This window comes from Salmo trutta, chromosome 5, assembly GCF_901001165.1.
Source record: "Salmo trutta chromosome 5, fSalTru1.1, whole genome shotgun sequence".
Classification (NCBI taxonomy): domain Eukaryota; kingdom Metazoa; phylum Chordata; class Actinopteri; order Salmoniformes; family Salmonidae; genus Salmo; species Salmo trutta.
This window is the reverse complement of record NC_042961.1, coordinates 20,948,157-20,967,175: the sequence shown is the minus strand read 5'-3', so window position 1 is coordinate 20,967,175 and position 19,019 is coordinate 20,948,157. Positions and strand designations below refer to the sequence as shown.

At 41.2% G+C, this 19,019-nt stretch overlaps 1 protein-coding gene across 1 annotated transcript in view; it reads right to left on the bottom strand.

The window, feature by feature from the left end:
• Positions 1-270: 270 nt before the first annotated feature.
• The window catches only part of shtn1 (shootin 1), a 42,134-nt gene continuing 23,385 nt past the window's right edge, over positions 271-19,019 (bottom strand). Inside the window, exons 7-17 of the mRNA XM_029752912.1 lie at positions 18,981-19,019; positions 16,667-16,761; positions 12,291-12,437; positions 11,356-11,509; positions 10,718-10,835; positions 10,455-10,537; positions 7,117-7,223; positions 6,209-6,259; positions 5,866-5,986; positions 4,948-5,097; positions 271-1,275 (exon numbers count right to left, since the gene is read on the bottom strand). The exon at positions 18,981-19,019 is cut by the window's right edge and continues 43 nt beyond it. Of these exons, the coding sequence (XP_029608772.1) occupies positions 4,964-5,097; positions 5,866-5,986; positions 6,209-6,259; positions 7,117-7,223; positions 10,455-10,537; positions 10,718-10,835; positions 11,356-11,509; positions 12,291-12,437; positions 16,667-16,761; positions 18,981-19,019 (1,049 nt within the window). The 3' untranslated portion in view covers positions 271-1,275; positions 4,948-4,963. The remainder of the gene's footprint in view (positions 1,276-4,947; positions 5,098-5,865; positions 5,987-6,208; positions 6,260-7,116; positions 7,224-10,454; positions 10,538-10,717; positions 10,836-11,355; positions 11,510-12,290; positions 12,438-16,666; positions 16,762-18,980) is intronic.

Below are 19,019 nucleotides of genomic sequence, written 5' to 3'. Positions count from 1 at the left end.
TGCTGTCACAGCAGTAGAAATCATCACAGACCTAGAATAGAGGGGCCTGGAGCGAGGAGGGACATGTTCAATGTGCACAGACCTCTACAGAACATGTTCAATAGACTGTCATGCAGGGGCTAGTTTCGCTTTGGCCTTTTTAAAGCCTTTGTTGTCCATTCAACTTATTTCACTTGTTTTCTGTCTGCAGATTTAAGAAAAGACACATCCTCGCTCTTTGTTGGAGAAACGGAGGAGCGGTCATTTACATAATATTCTTGAGGACAAGGATTAAATGAATACCATAGTGTTTTTATTCCAAAATGACATTTTCTATTTATGTTTACGTCAATCTAATGTAATTACAAGTCTTAAAATGAATAGCTCATACAATCTATTTAAATTATACACCATTACATTTCTTCCCATATTAAAATGAATGAATTTTCAGTCGTCACTTAGTGCAAAAAGGTTTCACGCTAACCAAATGCAGCGTTGATCTGTATTTTTTCGTGGAAACAAAACTGAATTGATCAAAATGAGCACATAAAGGAATCACAATAATTTGGCATCACATACTCTGGAATAAACAGAACATGATATTTACACATATATTTGCAAATTCCAAATAAAAAATACACACACATACAAAAAAGATTATGTGACACTGTGGTCACAATTATTTTGAATAAACCTGTCCATTTAATAACCACTATTTTTATGTGGTTTATGACTACATTTCCATTATTGGTATAATGCCAGTGTTGGGGAAGCTACTCTGAGAAGATAGTTTACCAAGCTACCAATTACTTCACACTGAAAGAATTTAAGCTAAACTAATGCTAGCCTTAAGAAAAATATAGTTGAATTAACTGAAGTTACTTTGAAAAAGGAGTTCACTACATCCAAACGACTTTTTGAAAAAGTATCATATGTACATCTGAATGTGTAATTTAGCCTATTAAACACAAAAACTGTGTTTCAAGTGAGAATTAGGCAGGTCTGATGCCGAAAAAGAAAGGAAAATATTGCCTACTTCACCCATATTATCTTTTCATTTTGGAAAAAAGTAGTGTGTAGTTCCAGTAGTTAGCTACACCGCTACATGGCAAAAAAAAGGATTAACTACTGAAAACACTACTTAGATTTTAATAAGTTCAACCTACTGCAAAATGTAATTCATTACTCCCCAACCCTGTGTAGTGCAGTGGGGACACCAGGCAGGCTTTGTACTCTGAGGTCTTCTTTCCTTCACCAGAGAGCTGACTGCAGCATCGACAGGTGCAGGTCTGTTGTCTAAAGAGAAATAGATGAAAAGAAACATAGATGTGAAACACTGAGCAAGACCAACGATTTATACACTCATCCATCTTAACAAGCGTTTGAGTGTAAAGCAATTTTAAATCGACCTTGATTAGAAATCCACCAAAGTACTGGAATAGTTTGATACAGACAGAAAAATATTTGATATTAGTGGCACTCACTATTACTCAATTAGTGGAACTGACTATTAATCAATATCTTTGTGTAACATGTAAATGCTGATATAAGTTATTGTTTAGGAAACGTCCTATTTTTAAGCAATGTTGACAGGATGACAGATGGATCTGAAAGAGCCGACACAAAAGAAGGCTAAAGCATACAGCGAATCAATGCTGACCACCGATTAAAGCCAACACACTGAGAAAGGCCCCCTTCATAATTTGTCATATCCTCATCCGACTCCAAAACACAGTTCCTAGAGGAAATGATTATGTAGCCCTTTTTAAAGACAAAACCAGCGGTCTAAACAGTCGCGGCATGCCCTGCGTCAGTGTAACAGAGGGGGCAGTTGTTCCAGTGGGAAGTAGACGGTTCAGTGGTGCTTTGTGCACCAACAGACAGGGAGAGCCACCACACAGCTGTGTTGGAGCACTTACGGCCTGCCTCAATGGGCCTGTCAAAGGACTTCTTCATTCATGCTCTTTTCAACTGAAAATGCAACATTGATTTATCCATTAATTACTGTATTTAACCTATCAATTTACTTGATTTATGATTTAAGGATAGTTTTTCCATACTTATTTAACTTGGCTTATCTTTATCGTAACTTACGTAGGCATAACATTCTATCTGAGAAAAAGCTGAACATGGCACAAAGCACAATTACTCCTGTTATCAAGAATACCTGCGTCGTTACAACATTTTAGCATGAGTAAACTCGCATTTTAATTGGAATATCAACTTACTAAAGATTGTAAGCATCATAATAGACTGGATTTCACTTGGTTTTAAAGTGCTTAGCTCGGCATTGCCTCAACTACTATGGTATGTAATACAGCATTGTTGATAAAGATGAGAGAATATTCTGTGTTCATATAGCCATCTACTTAACATCCAAACCAGCCAAGGAAGAAGAGAAAGAGAGAGAGAGCTAGGGAGTTCACTGGATCTACAGACATCCTCTAATCAATGAGTGTGGATAGCCAGACGTAGCGGGCAGAGAGAAAGCAGCCGTGTGAATTAGCCCTGAGCAGCCATGGTTCCCCACCAGGCAATTACTCTGTTTGGAAAATAAACGGAATGACTAACAAAATAGGCTAAATTAAGTGTTTCCCAGACACACTAAAAAGAGGCTTCCTAATTGGCAATCCCTCTGGGGGGAAAAAAAACAACAAAACGTTGCATTGTATTGGCTGATGGCGACAGAAATAGAGAGCGGTAAAGATGGCTCTCACCAAAATAAAAAGGGACACTGCATGCCTCCGGATAATTACATTGTCGCCGTGATTGACAGAATCTTTACTGCTTGTCAATCAATGTCAGACGGCAGATCGCTAAAGAGGAAGCAGGGAAAGGCCAGGTCATGGACTCTGTTTCAACGTTGAGCTGTTGAGGTCCATGGGCTGAAAACAACAGCTCCAAGGAGAGCAAGCATCAGCTGGCCGTAGTCGGTGATACTGTTTGTGACTTCTAGAATCAGATTCCGTACGAAATACTGAAGACCTACAATGACATACTTTTTAAGTGCAATCATTTCAAAGAGGGTGAGGAGAGATTGAGGCCAGGATTCAAAGAAACGCAGATTACTGACATCGCACTGCACTTGGTGGAACCGCAGTAACTGCCATCAAATCAATGAAAATCTTTTCTCCCTTGAAGCTTAATTTTCTGTTTGAATGAAATGATGTACCAGTTCTATTAGCATTTTGACAGTTAACACAGTTGGAATCAAGGCAATATTTTACATTTATGAATCAGGATCGCAGCGCGAAGGTTGTTTATCTGTGTTTGAATCCCAGCCGGTGGTACCATTTCCTGCTATAACTTCCATTATTACTAAGGTATTCTCTCTCTCTCTCTCTCTCTCTCTCTCTCTCTCTCTCTTTGTCTCGCTTCCTGTCTGTCCAGCACGTAGAGTGGCTTACTCAAGCAATGTGTGATGCTCCATGACACTCTCATCTCCTTGGATGTTATCTAAGTTTAGTCTTAGTTAACCTCCTCTTCCTTCAACATGAGAGAATGGAGGGCCATAAGAAAAACATGTCAGTCTGCACAATTAGTCATTTCCGAGTCCTTGGTGCAAGCAAACATCCCCTTGTCCACTGATCCCACTGTCTGCAAGGCCATTGTCGAGGGGAATTCTGCTGTTAAATAAAATGACAAAGTGACTTCCTCTTCCAACAACGTTGTAGCCCTGTCTGTATTTTTGCAGCAGTCCGCTGATGAATGAATGTGCAGAGCCAATAGGTCTTAAGATGAAGTCTGAGCCCCTTGAGGCGCCTGGAAGATAAATCTAACATAAGACACTTTATCCTCAAACAGGCTTTTGGGGGTAAGTAGTATACATGTAAACAAGATGGCAGAAAGAAAAGTCACTCAAATTGAATTTCCTCCACAATCTTGGGGGATTTGACCCTTTCAACTGTGCTCCAAGTGGAAATTGTGCCTTAGTGACAAATGAGACCCAAATCCTCAATTAGTGCCCCACACAATGGCTACGGGACGTCACACTCCTGTTTCTGGCTCTCACATTCCCCCCTCACTTCAGAAATAGTCCAACGAATTTGTGCAGGTGAGTGAAAAAAGCCCATCCTCATGGTCAACTAAGCGTGATGGTCATTGTGGCGTTCTGAGAGCAAGTTGATCCCAATCCAATTGTTCCGTAACAAACACCTAGCAGAACAGCTTAACCTGTAGTTGACATGTCAAGCATTTGACTAAAATCTAAAGCTCCAGTACGATGCGTCTGCTAAATGACCTAAATGTACTACCAGTTACGATGCTATATGTGCATTTACATGCTTGAAATTCTTTAGTCTTGAAATAGATTCTGCTATAAAAAATCTTTACAATAATGCCTTCAAATAACACCTGCACAAAAAAAATAATCTTGGTCCATGAAAGACCGGGGGAGTATCGAGCGAGGGGAGTAGTGGAAACAAAATCTGCCACAGTGCCCTGTAATTGCTCACTGGGAGGCTACAAGGTTAATACTGGTCTAGACAGACCAATTTAAAGACATACTTGCTTTGGCAAATGTTCAAGGCTACAAAAGCCGGCTGACGGATCCTCTCAGTGCAAACAAAGACTGTGTCAAAAATGTGGGCTTCACCTTCACCATTAAAGAAATTTTAACAAAGCCTCCGGTTGTGGGAACAAAGTATTTCATTTCACCTAAATCAATCGCCCCATGGTAATCCTTCATACAGTAGTGCACTCCCTCCCCAAAACAAAACAAGCAGCAGTGTGAAAACATCACAGCTTAATACAACATGAAGCCACGGTGCACTGGATCTCAAGAGCTGTTCTAATTATTCCTGTAATCATCAGAAACAACTAGGGCCAGACTGGTTCTTACTCTAGGAGATTTATCTTACAGAAAGAAGTAGGTTTCTCATTTTCGATCAGTTGGGTCTTGGGACTTAAACTTCATTGTAAATCATGCAGGGATTCCAGGTGTTGAGACATTCTGTGAGGCGCACTTACCCAGGGCCCTGGGGTGCTAGTGGCCAGGACTCAGGTCAGCTGAGTGGGCCAAGAGCGGGACAGAGTTCTGCTTGGTCTGGGGCTGGTCCCCTCTCACCCTGGTGACATCCAGAACACTGCTGGGGAAGGGACGAGGTGACGACGGCGAACCTTCACAGAGACAGACACAAACACAATCACATATAGATCCACAGTATTTCTACATTCAACAGTTGGAAATTGCTACTGTAGGCCTACAGTATGTTTACCTATTTGTCTGATGGTAGGATCTGCAGTGACAGAGAACTGATATTATTCTGTAGGTATGTTTGCAGAGGAGTGTAAAATAATGTAACATTTAACTAAATCAACTACCAGGAACCACCTCCTCAGCAAAGCAGAAAGTGCTGTCCATACTACAAAACATGGGTGGGCTGTGTGGAAGATGAGATGTCATATTTTGAGATTTGCAATATGTTGTTTCACTAAATAATTATTAAATAATTAGAACATGTGTTTGCAAATGATTGATATTTATATAAAATTTACAACAGGTGAAAGGAGTAAGGCAATAACCGTATTCTTGCATTAATTACTGGAAATTCATTTGAACATGCCTCATATATATAGTCTCCTAAATGTAAAATTACTTGTTTAATTTAATATTAACAATAAAGCAAAAACAAGAAACGTTCCGTTATGATACTCTACCACGGATGGCATCTTACCTATTCCTTGTTACACAAGACTCTCTCCATGATCCCATCCTTTAGCTATTCGTACTTAAACCTTTAGCAGGACATAAGACTGCCTTTGTCTAAATTGACAAAAAGTGATACAATATTGTTTGTCATCTTTACGACCACTGAAACCCCCTCCAGAGTAAGTATGGGCTTGTCATTCTTTAGTTGTATATATTTTAAAGGAGACAAAACTCACAACTTTCCTGTGAGATCTTGAATGCGCCCCGTCGTCTCTGTAGAACTCTCTCCAACTCAGACTCAGTGTTTGTTGATGGAGATCCAACTTTAAGGTGGGGGGAGGGCCTTTTGAAAGTGGCCTGTACAGTTGGAACAAAAAGGGAAACAGATTCTGGTATGTTTTTGAGAATAACCTCTAACAACTTAAGTAGCTATGTATTATAAAATATTGTTTGTTCTGGTAGCTTGTATACTGTAGTGTCTAACAAATCATGTTTTTATCACCAACAACAAATAACAACATTTTGGAAAAGAAAAGTACCTCAGAAAGGACTACTGCTATTATTAAAAGGTTCCATTACCAGAATTCCTTTAAGTTCCTGAATGGCAGAATTAGAGGGTACCCTTTCTCGCTGGTAAGAGGATGAGGACAGATGGGAAGATGGGTTTGGTAAATAAGCAGCACATATTTGACACATTTATCCCAATCACTGTTTCAGCCTACAGAACCTGTTAGCATTGTAGTGTATTTCTAGACCACTCTTCATACCACAGAGACCAGAATACGGGTTAAAACAGGGTCAAAAAATAAAAAGATGTCCACATAGTGTATAATTATTTAATTTCCCATGCAAACAGACAATTTACACATTATAAAATAATTTGGGTAAAGTATAGGTCCTAATGGTCTCCAATTTTGAGAGAACTGTGGGCAGAGTGCTACATGTTGACATGTCTTAGAGATCTCATAAGAAAAACAAGCTCATGCGGTAATCACATACAGCACACTGTCATCCCTGTTAGAATGTGACAATGTGTTCAAAATAGCTTCTGAAGTTTACATAGTCGTGTGGACCCAATTTGTAAAATAGAGCAGTTTTTAAATTTCCTGAAGTTTCAATTATGGAGATACAAGGTTTTCTTCCATCAGAGACGCTATGCTACTTAGAAACATACAGGCCCGTGAACATGATTCTGACAGGTCATTAAGCCTTTCACTGTGTTCCTGTTGAAACACAGCTTTTCTCTAAGGTAAACATACTGTACAGAGCTCCATGTTGACATGACTTACAACGTACAAAAACAAGCTCGCTTCAGTACCACATACACTATTCTTAGGACACAGGTTCATGAAACATGATTGCACAGGTCATAAAGCCATTTCACCTATAACAAGGAAAAAGAGTGCATTTATGTAGAAACTCAGCTTTTCTCTGAGCTGAAGTGGTACGATGTTGGGGACCCTTTGTGAGGTATATTCTGCATGTACCTGGACGGGCTTGGTTTTGTTGGGGGCCTGGCCAACGGGTCGGAGGTTAACCCCCCTTTTGATTCTCTGCATCATCTCATCCACAGCTTGTTGCCTGATGTCCATCTCTAGGAGTCAACACACAAAGAGCGCACGGGTTATTTATTGAATTTTGATCCATACTAGAGTACAACTTTACTTGGAGATTTAATAAAAAAAATTACCTCCATCCTCCTCTATTGCTGTCTATACGTTCCACCAAGGTGAGTATTGCGGGCAAACATTACGAGCAACAGTTCATACAGTGGTCTTTACAAATGGCTTCGGTACTCCTTCAACAACCATTATGTTTTTATTCAGTTCAACAAGAAAAGTTTAGCAAATTCTGCAAGAAAATACAAGTTATATGCAGCTGACAAAAGTTGGGAGATATTTCATTTAACAGCTTGTAGAAAGAAATGTAAGAACGCTGCACACGCTATGCTCCCAACAATTGAATGGGTAAACCTAATCACCCTGTAACCTTCAATTAAGATTATACAATAAAGCCATTGTTAGCTGGCACACAACTCACATTGTTATGAAAATGTTGTCCTCCAAAGTATTCCAATAAATATTCAAAGTATTAAAGATTTTTTATTTTTTTATTCAAACATTCTAATTCCAATGAAAAATATAATTGATGCCGGTATTCAAGCCATTCTCTTCTACCTCTAGGGGCAACCAGGTACAGTAGTGAGTGCCCAATAACAGAAAATCACAGAAAATGAAGGACTGGTAACAAAACAAGGATATTTTTATGTTCAGAAAATACATACAAATGTATCACCCACTAACTATTCAAGGTTTGTTTTTTGTTCATGCAAATGGAAGAACGTAACTTTATTAAAGGTCCAATGCAGCCATTTTTATCTCAGTATCAAATCATTTCTGGGTAACAATGAAGTACTTTACCGTGACTGTTTTCAATTAAAAATGGTCAAAAGGAAACAAAAATTGCTTCTTTCAAAGAGCAATTTCTCAAGCAAGAATTTTGCTAGGACTGTCTGGGAGCGGTCCGAGTGAGGGGCCTAATTGGACGAGCCTAATGGGAGGGATATGTAACCTGAAAACTAGCTGTTATCGGCAGAGAGGTTTAAAACTGTCTTTGTTATTGGTCTATTAACTTATACTGTCTGGTAATGTCGCCAGGCAGGCACAAAAACTCCATCCCATCAAAACAGGCTGAAATTTCAGGTGGTCTTTTCAAACAGTTTTTTCACTAAAAGGACATTATCATAATTTTCACAAATTTACAATGTTATTCCAACCTCATAGTGTGGAAATATATATAATACACATAAAAATCTATTTTTTGACTGTACTGGGCCTTTAACTAACATGGCCCGTCAATGCCCAATGCATCCCTAATAAATGCTCATAAAGCACAGACTGGTGTCCTTTGACTACTCAATTATTAATATCTACATTCCTCATACAAAAGTGACCCAACTGACCCATAGTGATTCTGGAAAATAGAAATTACTTTGAGAGCAACCTAAATTTGGGGTTAAATAATGGCCCTCAATTAAGTCGAGCTGCCATTCAATTCCACTGAGGAATTTCTACACATTACATCGAGGAGGGGAACATTTGTGAAAGAAAAATGTCTTGTATGCAGTTTTAAATGAGAAAACAATAAAACATTTGAATTTCAATTATGGATACTGCAAGAAAACCAAGGTCAGAGCACATGGTATTTCAACAAAATTCAAGATTAGACCGCGAGAAGGTGATTCTACCTGAGTGAAACCTGAAATAAGAGAGAGTGGAAACTATAAACAATCAAACTATGTGGATGGACTGAGAAACAGATGAGATTGTCGATGGGACAGGTTGTACAAAGTCTGAATGTGGACGTCTAGGTACTGTATCAATAAGAACCATGTTAGAAAAAACAGCAATACCTTACTTACATAAGTATTCAGACCCTTTGCTATGAGACTCGAAATTGAGCTCAGGTGCGTCCTGTTTTCATTGATCATCCTTGAGATGTTTCTACAACTTGATTGGAGTCCACCTGTGGTAAATTCAATTGATTGGACATGATTTGGAAAGGCACACACCTGTGTTTATAAGGTCCCACAGTTGACAGTGCATGTCAGAGTAAAAACAAAGTCATGAGGTCGAAGGAATTGTCCAAAGAACTCCGAGACAGGATTGTGTCGAGGCACAGATCTGCGGAAGGGTATCAAAAAATGTCTGCAGCATTGAAGGTATCCAAGAACACAGTGGGCTCCATCATTCTTAAATGGAAGAAGTTTGGAACCATCAAGACTCTTCCCACTTCTCAGTAAAAGGCACATGACAGCCCGCTTGGAGCTTGCCAAAAGGCACCTAAAGGACTCTCATGATGAAACAAATATTGAACTCTTTGGCCTGAATGCCAAGTGTCACGCCGGGAGGAAACCTGGCACCACCCCTACGTTGAAGCATGGTGGTGGCAGCATCATGCTGTGGGGATGATATTCAGTGGCAGGGACTGGGAGACTAGTCAGGATCGAGGGAAAGATGAACGGTGCAAAGTACATTGAGATCCTTGATGAAAACCTGCTCCAGAGCGCTCAGGACCTCAGACTGGGGCGAAGGTTCACCCTCCAACAGAACAACGACCCTAAGCACACAGCCAAGACAACGGAGGAGTGGCTTTGGGACAAGTCTCTGAATGTCCTTGAGTAGCCCAGCCAGAGGACTTGAACCCGATCGAACATCTCTGGAGAGACCTGAAAATAGCTGTGCAGCGATGCTCCCCATCCAACCTGACAGAGCTTGAGAGGATCTGCAGAGAAGAATGGGAGAAACTCTCCAAATAAGGTGTGCCAAGCTTGTAGCGTCATACCTAAGACTCAAGGCTGTAATCGCTGCTAAAGGTGCTTCAACAAAGTACTAAGTAAAGGGTCTGAATACTTATGCAAATGTAATATTTCAGTAGTTTTTTTCCCCTCCAGATTTGCAAAATAAAAATTCTAAATAACTGTTTTTGCTTTGTCATTATGGGGTATTGTGTGTAGATTGATGAGGGAAAAAGCGATTTAATCAATTTTAGAATAAGGCTGTAACGTAACAAAATGTGGAATAAATCAAGGGGTCTGAATACTTTCCGAATGCACTGTAGTTTACATGAAAAGGGGGAGCTGTTTGACGACACCCTTGAACTACTGTCCAAATGTTCAGAGCCAGCACAATAAAATAAATAGTATAAGGTCATACAGTGCTTGCAGTTAAACGCTACAACCGACGACATACCAAAGAGAGGTTATAAGAACATTTAGTTAAAGCTCTTAAAATATAGATTTTAGGAATTTTTCTGTTTACTGTACCTGGCTCCTTTGCTGAATCTTGAACAACTAATGGAATATCCCTACTGATATTTTTCTTTTTGCGAATCATCAATAGCAGTGAACTGTAAAGAAACAGAAAAGAGTGAGTTGACCTTGGACCATATATAGGGCCCTATAGGGAGTTTTTCCTAACCATGTGACCTGACCAGGAAGTAAGCCTGGTCCCCAGTATGACTACTTCAAGCAGATGTAGTTCATGTAAAACGTACATTGTAAATGATTCCCATTTGTTCATATCTCACCCAAGAGGGTTGGTGAGTGGGGCTGGTGGTGGAGGAGGGGGTGGCGGGGGCGGAGGTGGAGGGGCTGGAGCAGGCGGAGGGTTAGAAAGGGCCTGGAGCTTCTTCTGCAGCTCCTCAACTGCTCAATAAGACAAATGGACAAGTAGCATCAGCATCCATTCATTAAGGGAGGTGTAAAATACATTATATTACGAACTGAATGGAAATGGAGAATATTAACCCAAAAATGTATTCTGAACTGCTCCATGAAACACTGTTTTTAGTCCATTTCTTTTGTTAATGACTGATGTTCTGATGTACATCATCATCCAAGGCTCAACATTACAAACACTTGAAATGAATGGAAATGGCTCAGAAAATGGTTAGAGAACTGCAGGTTGAGATGATTAACCTACAAATGCATTATAAAGTGCTCTAATGAAAATGTTTCTTTGCAGTCTATTGCTTTTGCTAACAAATGAAGGGGGTTCTGTGCATTTCTCTATAGTTAAAACCCAAGGTTGGCTTCAGTTGAATACATGTAGAAATCCCATTGTAAAAACATGAGAATAACATCAACCTTTTGACAAAGCCCACTCATTCCCTGCTGGGAAGTGCAGCTACTGTGTGCAGTCCTCCAATTCTGCTGTTCCACTCACCAGTAAACTTGAGATCCTTGGCCTCCACCTTAGCCTTGGAACATCTCTCCTCGTGCTCCCTCTTCTCCTCTGCCAGGAGCTCTAGCTTACGTTGTAACGCCAGCACCTCCTTATGTAGCTCTGAACTCCTGAGCTGCTCCTCAATCCCCTTCATCTGTTACCGCCAAACATTACCCATTCACTCACAATCCTACAAGATATGCTGTGTACCGGGGGCATTCTTACTAAATTTGAAGTGAACGTTAGGAAATAAAGAGTATGATTTTACAAGGCAAACAATGGTTCTTCACTACAGACAGAAAAAGGTTGAGGCAAAAATAGTGATAAGTGGTGCTGCTTTAAAACACACACACCGACACAAAACAACGGAACAAAACGTAAGCTGCTCAGAGCCTGCACCACAAAACAGCTCCTGTGGCGATAATTGCTGATAAGTAGCTTTGGATAGGTGCCAGTCCCAAAAAAATTCTCTGCTCCTCAAATAATGTGTTAATTGTTCTTTAAATGGAGGGTATGGCTCACCTCCGCCCTAGACCAGGAGAGATCAGTGATCCCACTCCTTCCTAATTGTTTTCACCCATCCAAATCCTGCTGAGAGTGAATGGTGTCTCTGATACTCCTTATCAGTATGGACACAGAAAGTCGCTGCCCTAAGTGCTCCATGTGACAATTGTCATTCAAAAGGACATCTCACAGTTTAATTGATGAGCTAATTGACTTTCAGTCTTTTTCAGATACACATTCATATTTGTTCCACGTGCAAAACTGGAGTAGATCTTTTTCAGATGAGGTCATATTTTGTCATTTAAAAAAAATGCAACATTTGACTATGAGGGAAAAAATATCTTGGCTGACATTAGATTCTAGACCCAATTTTCATCACACTGAAGAAGCGTTGTGTTGTTGGTGATGTGGTGTTAATGTTGATGTGTGACCTGTTGTTGGTGCTCCAGCCTCTGGCTCTCCAGGGCCTGGGTGAGCCTGGTGACATCAGTGAGGGCTGCCTGCAGGGCCTCACTGGGTGATGAGGTCTTTAGGAGAATCTGACTCTGTCTGTTCAGCTTCTTCTGCTCAACCAGCATCTGCATGGGAGGATTTACACAAGGGACAGAAGCTGTCAATAAGTGTTAACAGTGTTGATACATTACTGCATGTGACATTTGTAACACCTCAAGGGAAAATAAGTATACTCCAGCCTGTTTTAGCAGTAAATTAACCATACCTGTGGTTTTAGTGTAATAAACAAATATTTGAGTATACCGATAAAAGCACCTGAGCATGTATAGAAACCAGTGAGGCTATTCAAAATGTGTGTTTGCAGAGAGGGGGTATATTGAGGTCTCATTATGCAGCATGCATAGGGTGGTCATTCATTTAGCTACATATGTTCTCAAAAATGATCTCTGGTGATAACACATAATGAATAGAGTGTTCCTGAATACTGATTAGATTGCAAGGGGGAAGAGTACTAATCTGGACACCATATAGAACATACATGTCATCCAATCATGTGGCACTTCTAAGATATTCATGCCACATCTTAAACACAGCGGCATCACATATTCTCAAAACAGTATACCATTGGATACTGGTGTCCAATGTTACAGCTCAAATTCATAATTCATATGGGGAACGATTCTGACCCGAGTTAAGCGAGCGTAAATGGAACGTAATTCCCTTTTTATGCACTTTCCTCTCTCTGCGTATTCTGACCTTGAATTTAAGCATGAGAATAGCATGCTATTCAACCGCTATTGGTTTGGGGTGGAGATGGAATAAATGAAGGTGAGGCTGAGGTGTGTCTACAGACACGTCTTATTCTGAGTTTGGCTTAATTCCATCATAATTCCACCAACTTTACGTGCGAGGAAAACAAGAATAAGGTCTCGCAAACCTCTACTTTCTTTTCATGATGGAAATAACAGCATTCTCCATGCACTGTAATTTATAAATTGATAAGCTATTAATAAGAGCTAGGTAAATGAGTAATCAGTTCGGAGAAGGGATTGTAAATACACACAGCAATTGTTTTAGATTACCTTTCCTTATAATCCCTGGAGATGATCTGAAACCAGTCATATGGAAGCAAACTGAAAATCATATCATATGACATGTATCGCGCCCCATTTTCCACAGTGAAGTAGGCTATTCAGAATTGTAATTGTGTGCCCTCCTAATTTGCTGAAATAATTGTGTGCCCTCATAATTTGTGGGTAAACTTTTGAGGGTACTGTAGGGCTATACCTGCGGAGTTGATGTACTGTATGTGCTTTAGAATGTTTTAATTATATGCCCGGCCCTGTCTCAGTTATATTTTACAATTTGTATCATATGAAATATTAGCCACTATCGGGAGCCACCGTAAGTTATACCCACATAATTATAACTGTCACTTTAGTGTTAGTGTTCTTCAATTTGTAGCTTACATTTTGCATCAGTCCATTCCATTTCGTATACCTATCTTTTCTCTGTCACGTCTGTGTAGTTGTCCCTGCTTTCCTCTGTCACGTCTGTGTAGTTGTCCCTGCTTTCCTCTGTCACGTCTCTATAGTTGTCCCTGCTTTCCTCTGTCACGTCTGTGTAGTTGTCCCTGCTTTCCTTTGTCACGTCTGTGTAGTTTTCCCTGCTTTCCTCTGTCACGTCTGTGTAGTTGTCCCTGCTTTCCTCTGTCACGTCTGTATAGTTGTCCCTGCTTTCCTCTGTCACGTCTGTGTAGTTGTCCCTGCTTTCCTCTGTCACATCTGTATAGTTGTCCCTGCTTTCCTCTGTCACGTCTGTATAGTTGTCCCTGCTTTCCTCTGTCAATTCTGTATAGTTGTCCCTGCTTTCCTCTGTCACATCTGTGTTGTTGTCCCCGCTTTCCTCTGTTACGCCTGTATAGTTGTCCCTGCTCTCCTCTGTCACGTCTGTATAGTTGTCCCTGCTTTCCTCTGTCACGCCTGTATAGTTGTCCCTGCTTTCCTCTGTCACGTCTGTATAGTTGTCCCTGCTTTCCTCTGTCACGTCTGTGTAGTTGTCCCAGCTTTCCTCTGTCACGTCTGTATAGTTGTCCCTGCTTTCCTCTGTCACGTCTGTATAGTTGTCCCTGCTTTCCTCTGTCACGTCTGTATAGTTGTCCCTGCTTTCCTCTGTCAATTCTGTATAGTTGTCCCTGCTTTCCTCTGTCACATCTGTGTTGTTGTCCCCGCTTTCCTCTGTGACGCCTGTATAGTTGTCCCTGCTTTCCTCTGTCACGTCTGTATAGTTGTCCCTGCTTTCCTCTGTCACGCCTGTATAGTTGTCCCTGCTTTCCTCTGTCACGTCTGTATAGTTGTCCCTGCTTTCCTCTGTCACGTCTGTGTAGTTGTCCCAGCTTTCCTCTGTCACGTCTGTATAGTTGTCCCTGCTTTCCTCTGTCACGTCTGTATAGTTGTCCCTGCTTTCCTCTGTGACGTCTGTATAGTTGTCCCTGCTTTCCTCTGTCACGTCTGTATAGTTGTCCCTGCTTTCCTCTGTCACGTCTGTATAGTTGTCCCTGCTTTCCTCTGTCACGTCTGTGTAGTTGTCCCTGCTTTCCTCTGTCACGTCTGTATAGTTGTCCCTGCTTTCCTCTGTCACGTCTGTGTAGTTGTCCCTGCTTTCCTCTGTCACGTCTGTATAGTTGTCCCTGCTTTCCTCTGTCACGTCTGTATAGTTGTCCCTGCTTTCCTCTGTCACGTCTGTATAGTTGTCCCTGCTTTCCTCTGTCACGTCTGTATAGTTGTCCCTGCTTTCCTCTGTCACGTCTGTATAGTTGTCCCTGCTTTCCTCTGTCACGTCTGTATAGTTGTCCCTGCTTTCCTCTGTCACGTCTGTGTAGTTGTCCCTGCTTTCCTCTGTCACGTCTGTATAGTTGTCCCTGCTTTCCTCTGTCACGTCTGTATAGTTGTCCCTGCTTTCCTCTGTCACGTCTGTGTAGTTGTCCCTGCTTTCCTCTGTCACGTCTCTATAGTTGTCCCTGCTTTCCTCTGTCACGTCTGTGTAGTTGTCCCTGCTTTCCTTTGTCACGTCTGTGTAGTTTTCCCTGCTTTCCTCTGTCACGTCTGTGTAGTTGTCCCTGCTTTCCTCTGTCACGTCTGTATAGTTGTCCCTGCTTTCCTCTGTCACGTCTGTGTAGTTGTCCCTGCTTTCCTCTGTCACGTCTGTATAGTTGTCCCTGCTTTCCTCTGTCACGTCTGTGTAGTTTTCCCCGCTTTCCTCTGTTACGCCTGTATAGTTGTCCCTGAGGGTTGTTTGTATTAGTGGATCATATTAGGGTAATGTTGTGCAATCATTTGGGACATGTAGCCTATTTGAATCGTTATGGGACTCAGACCATATGTAGCAGTTTAAACCTGGAGCACAGTTCACCACGACTGGACCGCTGTCATCACTGTTCCATGATTAGTGAGGATTAGGGGTGATTTATAGGACTATTGTTCAACCTTATTGTACATTTACATGACAACTTTCTGGATGAATCAAACCACTGTATTTTTAAATCATCAATATATTCCGGGCATAAAGGCTCTCCAAACTTTAAAAAAAGAATGATTCATACATACTTTCCTAACACCCAAATTTGCCTAAATAATTAAAAAATCTACCAGTTGGGGCTGAAATGCATATATTTAGATGGCTTTCTTTCATTGATCCCTATATTCTGAACCCGTTCTCTCTATGTATTCTGTCTACAAAATTAGAATTAAAGGTACACCATATTTAAACGGATAAATGTACTGAAAATCCTATTGAATGAAAACTCCACAAGAAAATCTGTTGGGCAGCAACTGGGAGGGTATTCAGAGGTTTAATGAAATGTATTCAGCGCACGCAAGGGAACCATGCCTGCAAAGCCCATTATGCACCTGTGTAAGGTAAGTCTAAAAACAGACTACAGAGAAGTGAGTAGGAAAGGCGTAAATTTCCTAAGTCGGAAACAACCCTTTAGCAGATTAACACAGCCACCTTGTCAGATATTAAGGCAATGGCCTGATTCCATTGTTTACTTGTTGGGAAACACCTGTGATGCATCATATTAGTGTCTAAGTGATGAGTCAGTAGGAAAACAAGTTCATGATCAGGTGCCTGCAAAATGGGATTGGGAACAAGCATATTAATCACAGTTAACCCACTGGGACCACACTGGTTGAATCAACATTGTTTCCACGTAATTTCAATGAAATTACACTGAACCAACGTGGAATAGAAGTTGAATTGACGTCTGTGCCCAGTGAGAAGGAGACATGTCGTGCTGACAGAAATACCCATCCAAAGCTGCTAAGCCTATTATGGGTGCCTCGAGAGAGCTCACCTCTCGTGCAAATTTCTCTGCCTCTGCCCTCAGCTCCTTCTCCAGATCCAGGTTTTCCTGCAGGGCCTCGTACTCCTCCACGGCAAACAGCGACACTGGAAGCATTAAATATCTAATCAGAACATGTAAAACGGCGCAAATAAATCTGCTGACAGCGCACCTGTTTCACCTGCATATTTCATGAGTAGTTCAAGCATTCTTGCATATTTCCCTATATCCCTTTTATCTGGTCAGTTGGCCCTAATCTTAACACTGACCTTAACCTTAATCCCAACCCTAACTTTAGTCTTAATCCCTAACCTTAATCTGCAAACTAGTAACCTAAAATATAAATGAAAACTGTTACATTCTGTACAGTGAGGGAAAAAAGTATTTGATCCCCTGCTGATTTTGTACGTTTGCCCACTGACAAAGAAATGATCAGTCTATAATTTTAATGGTAGGTTTATTTCAACAGTGAGAGACAGAATAACAAAAAAAAAATCCAGAAAAACACATGTAAAAAATGGTATGAATTGATTTGCATTTTAATGAGGGAAATAAGTATTTGACCCCTCTCAATCAGAAAGATTTCTGGCTCCCAGGTGGCTTTTATACAGGTAACGAGCTGAGATTAGGAGCACACTCTTAAAGGGAGTGCTCCTAATCTCAGTTTGTTACCTGTATAAAAGACACCTGTCCACAGAAGCAATCAATCAGATTCCAAACTCTCCACCATGGCCAACACCAAAGAGCTCTCAAAGGATGTCAGGGACAAGATTGTAGACCTATACAAGGCTGGAATGGGCTACAAGACCATCGCCAAGCAGCTTGGTGAGAAGGTGACAACAGTTGGTGCGATTATTTGCAAATGGAAGAAACACAAAATAACTGTCAATCTCCCTCGGCCTGGGGCTCCATGCAAGATCTCACCTCGTGGAGTTGCAATGATCATGAGAACGGTGAGGAATCAGCCCAGAACTACACGGGAGGATCTTGTCAATGATCTCAAGGCAGCTGGGACTATAGTCACCAAGAAAACAATTGGTAACACACTACGCCGTTAAGGACTGAAATCCTGCAGCGCCGGCAAGGTCCCCCTGCTCAAGAAAGAACATATACATGCCCGTCTGAAGTTTGCCAATGAACATCTGAATGATTCAGAGGACAACTGGGTGAAAGTGTTGTGGTCAGATGAGACCAAAATGGAGCTCTTTGGCATCAACTCAATTCGCCGTGTTTGGAGGAGGAGGAATGCTGCCTATGACCCCAAGAACATCATCCCCACCATCAAACATGGAGGTGGAAACATTATGCTTTGGGGGTGTTTTTCTACTAAGGGGACAGGACAACTTCACCACATCAAAGAGATGATGGACGGGGCCATGTAGCGTCAAATCTTGGGTGAGAACCTCCTTCCCTCAGCCAGGGCATTGAAAATGGGTCGTGGATGGGTATTCGAGCACGACAACGACCCAAAACACACGGCCAAGGCAACAAAGGAGTGGCTCAAGAAGAAGCACATTAAGGTCCTGGAGTGGCCTAGCCAGTCTCCAGACCTTAATCCCATAGAAAATCTGTGGAGGGAGCCGAAGGTTCGAGTTGCCAAACGTCAGCCTCGAAACCTTAATGACTTGGAGAAGATCTGCAAAGAGGAGTGGGACAAAATCCCTCCTGAGATATTTGCAAACCTGGTGGCCAACTACAAGAAACATCTGACCTCTGTGATTGCCAACAAGGGTTTTACCACCAAGTACTAAATCATGTTTTGCAGAGGGGGTCAAATACTTATTTCCTCATTAAAATGCAAATCAATTTATAGCATTTTTGACATGTGTTTTTCTGGATTTTTTTTGTTATTCTGTCTCTCACTGCTCAAATAAACCTACCATTAACATTATAGACTGATCATTTCTTTGTCAGTGGGCAAATGTACAAAATCAGCAGGGGATCAAATACTTTTTTCCCTCACTGTAATTAGCAGGCAGTATAAAACGTTATGGAAAACCTTGAAACTCAAGGGGGAGGGGAATTCACTTTTCACAACCAACATGCTCCCTGAAAAGCAAGCCATTCAACCAGGACCAAATGAATAGTGATTTGGTTTTTGATCATTTTCTGTAAGAAATATGCCTCCAGTCACTAAGGATCACCCAGCATTCACGGCATAGTGAGGGGGTACAGGCTTCACTTGACTCTTCTTTCTGTCAAATGTAACCCCACTCAAGGTTACGCTGCACAAAAAGCCACAGAGACTAGGGCACCTTAATTGCCTTGCAAGGTGGACACGGATGTTACACTAGTCAAAATATTGCAGTGGAGAAGACTCTCTGACCTCTGTTGTATTTCGCCAAGAGCTTCTTTTGTCGGACTG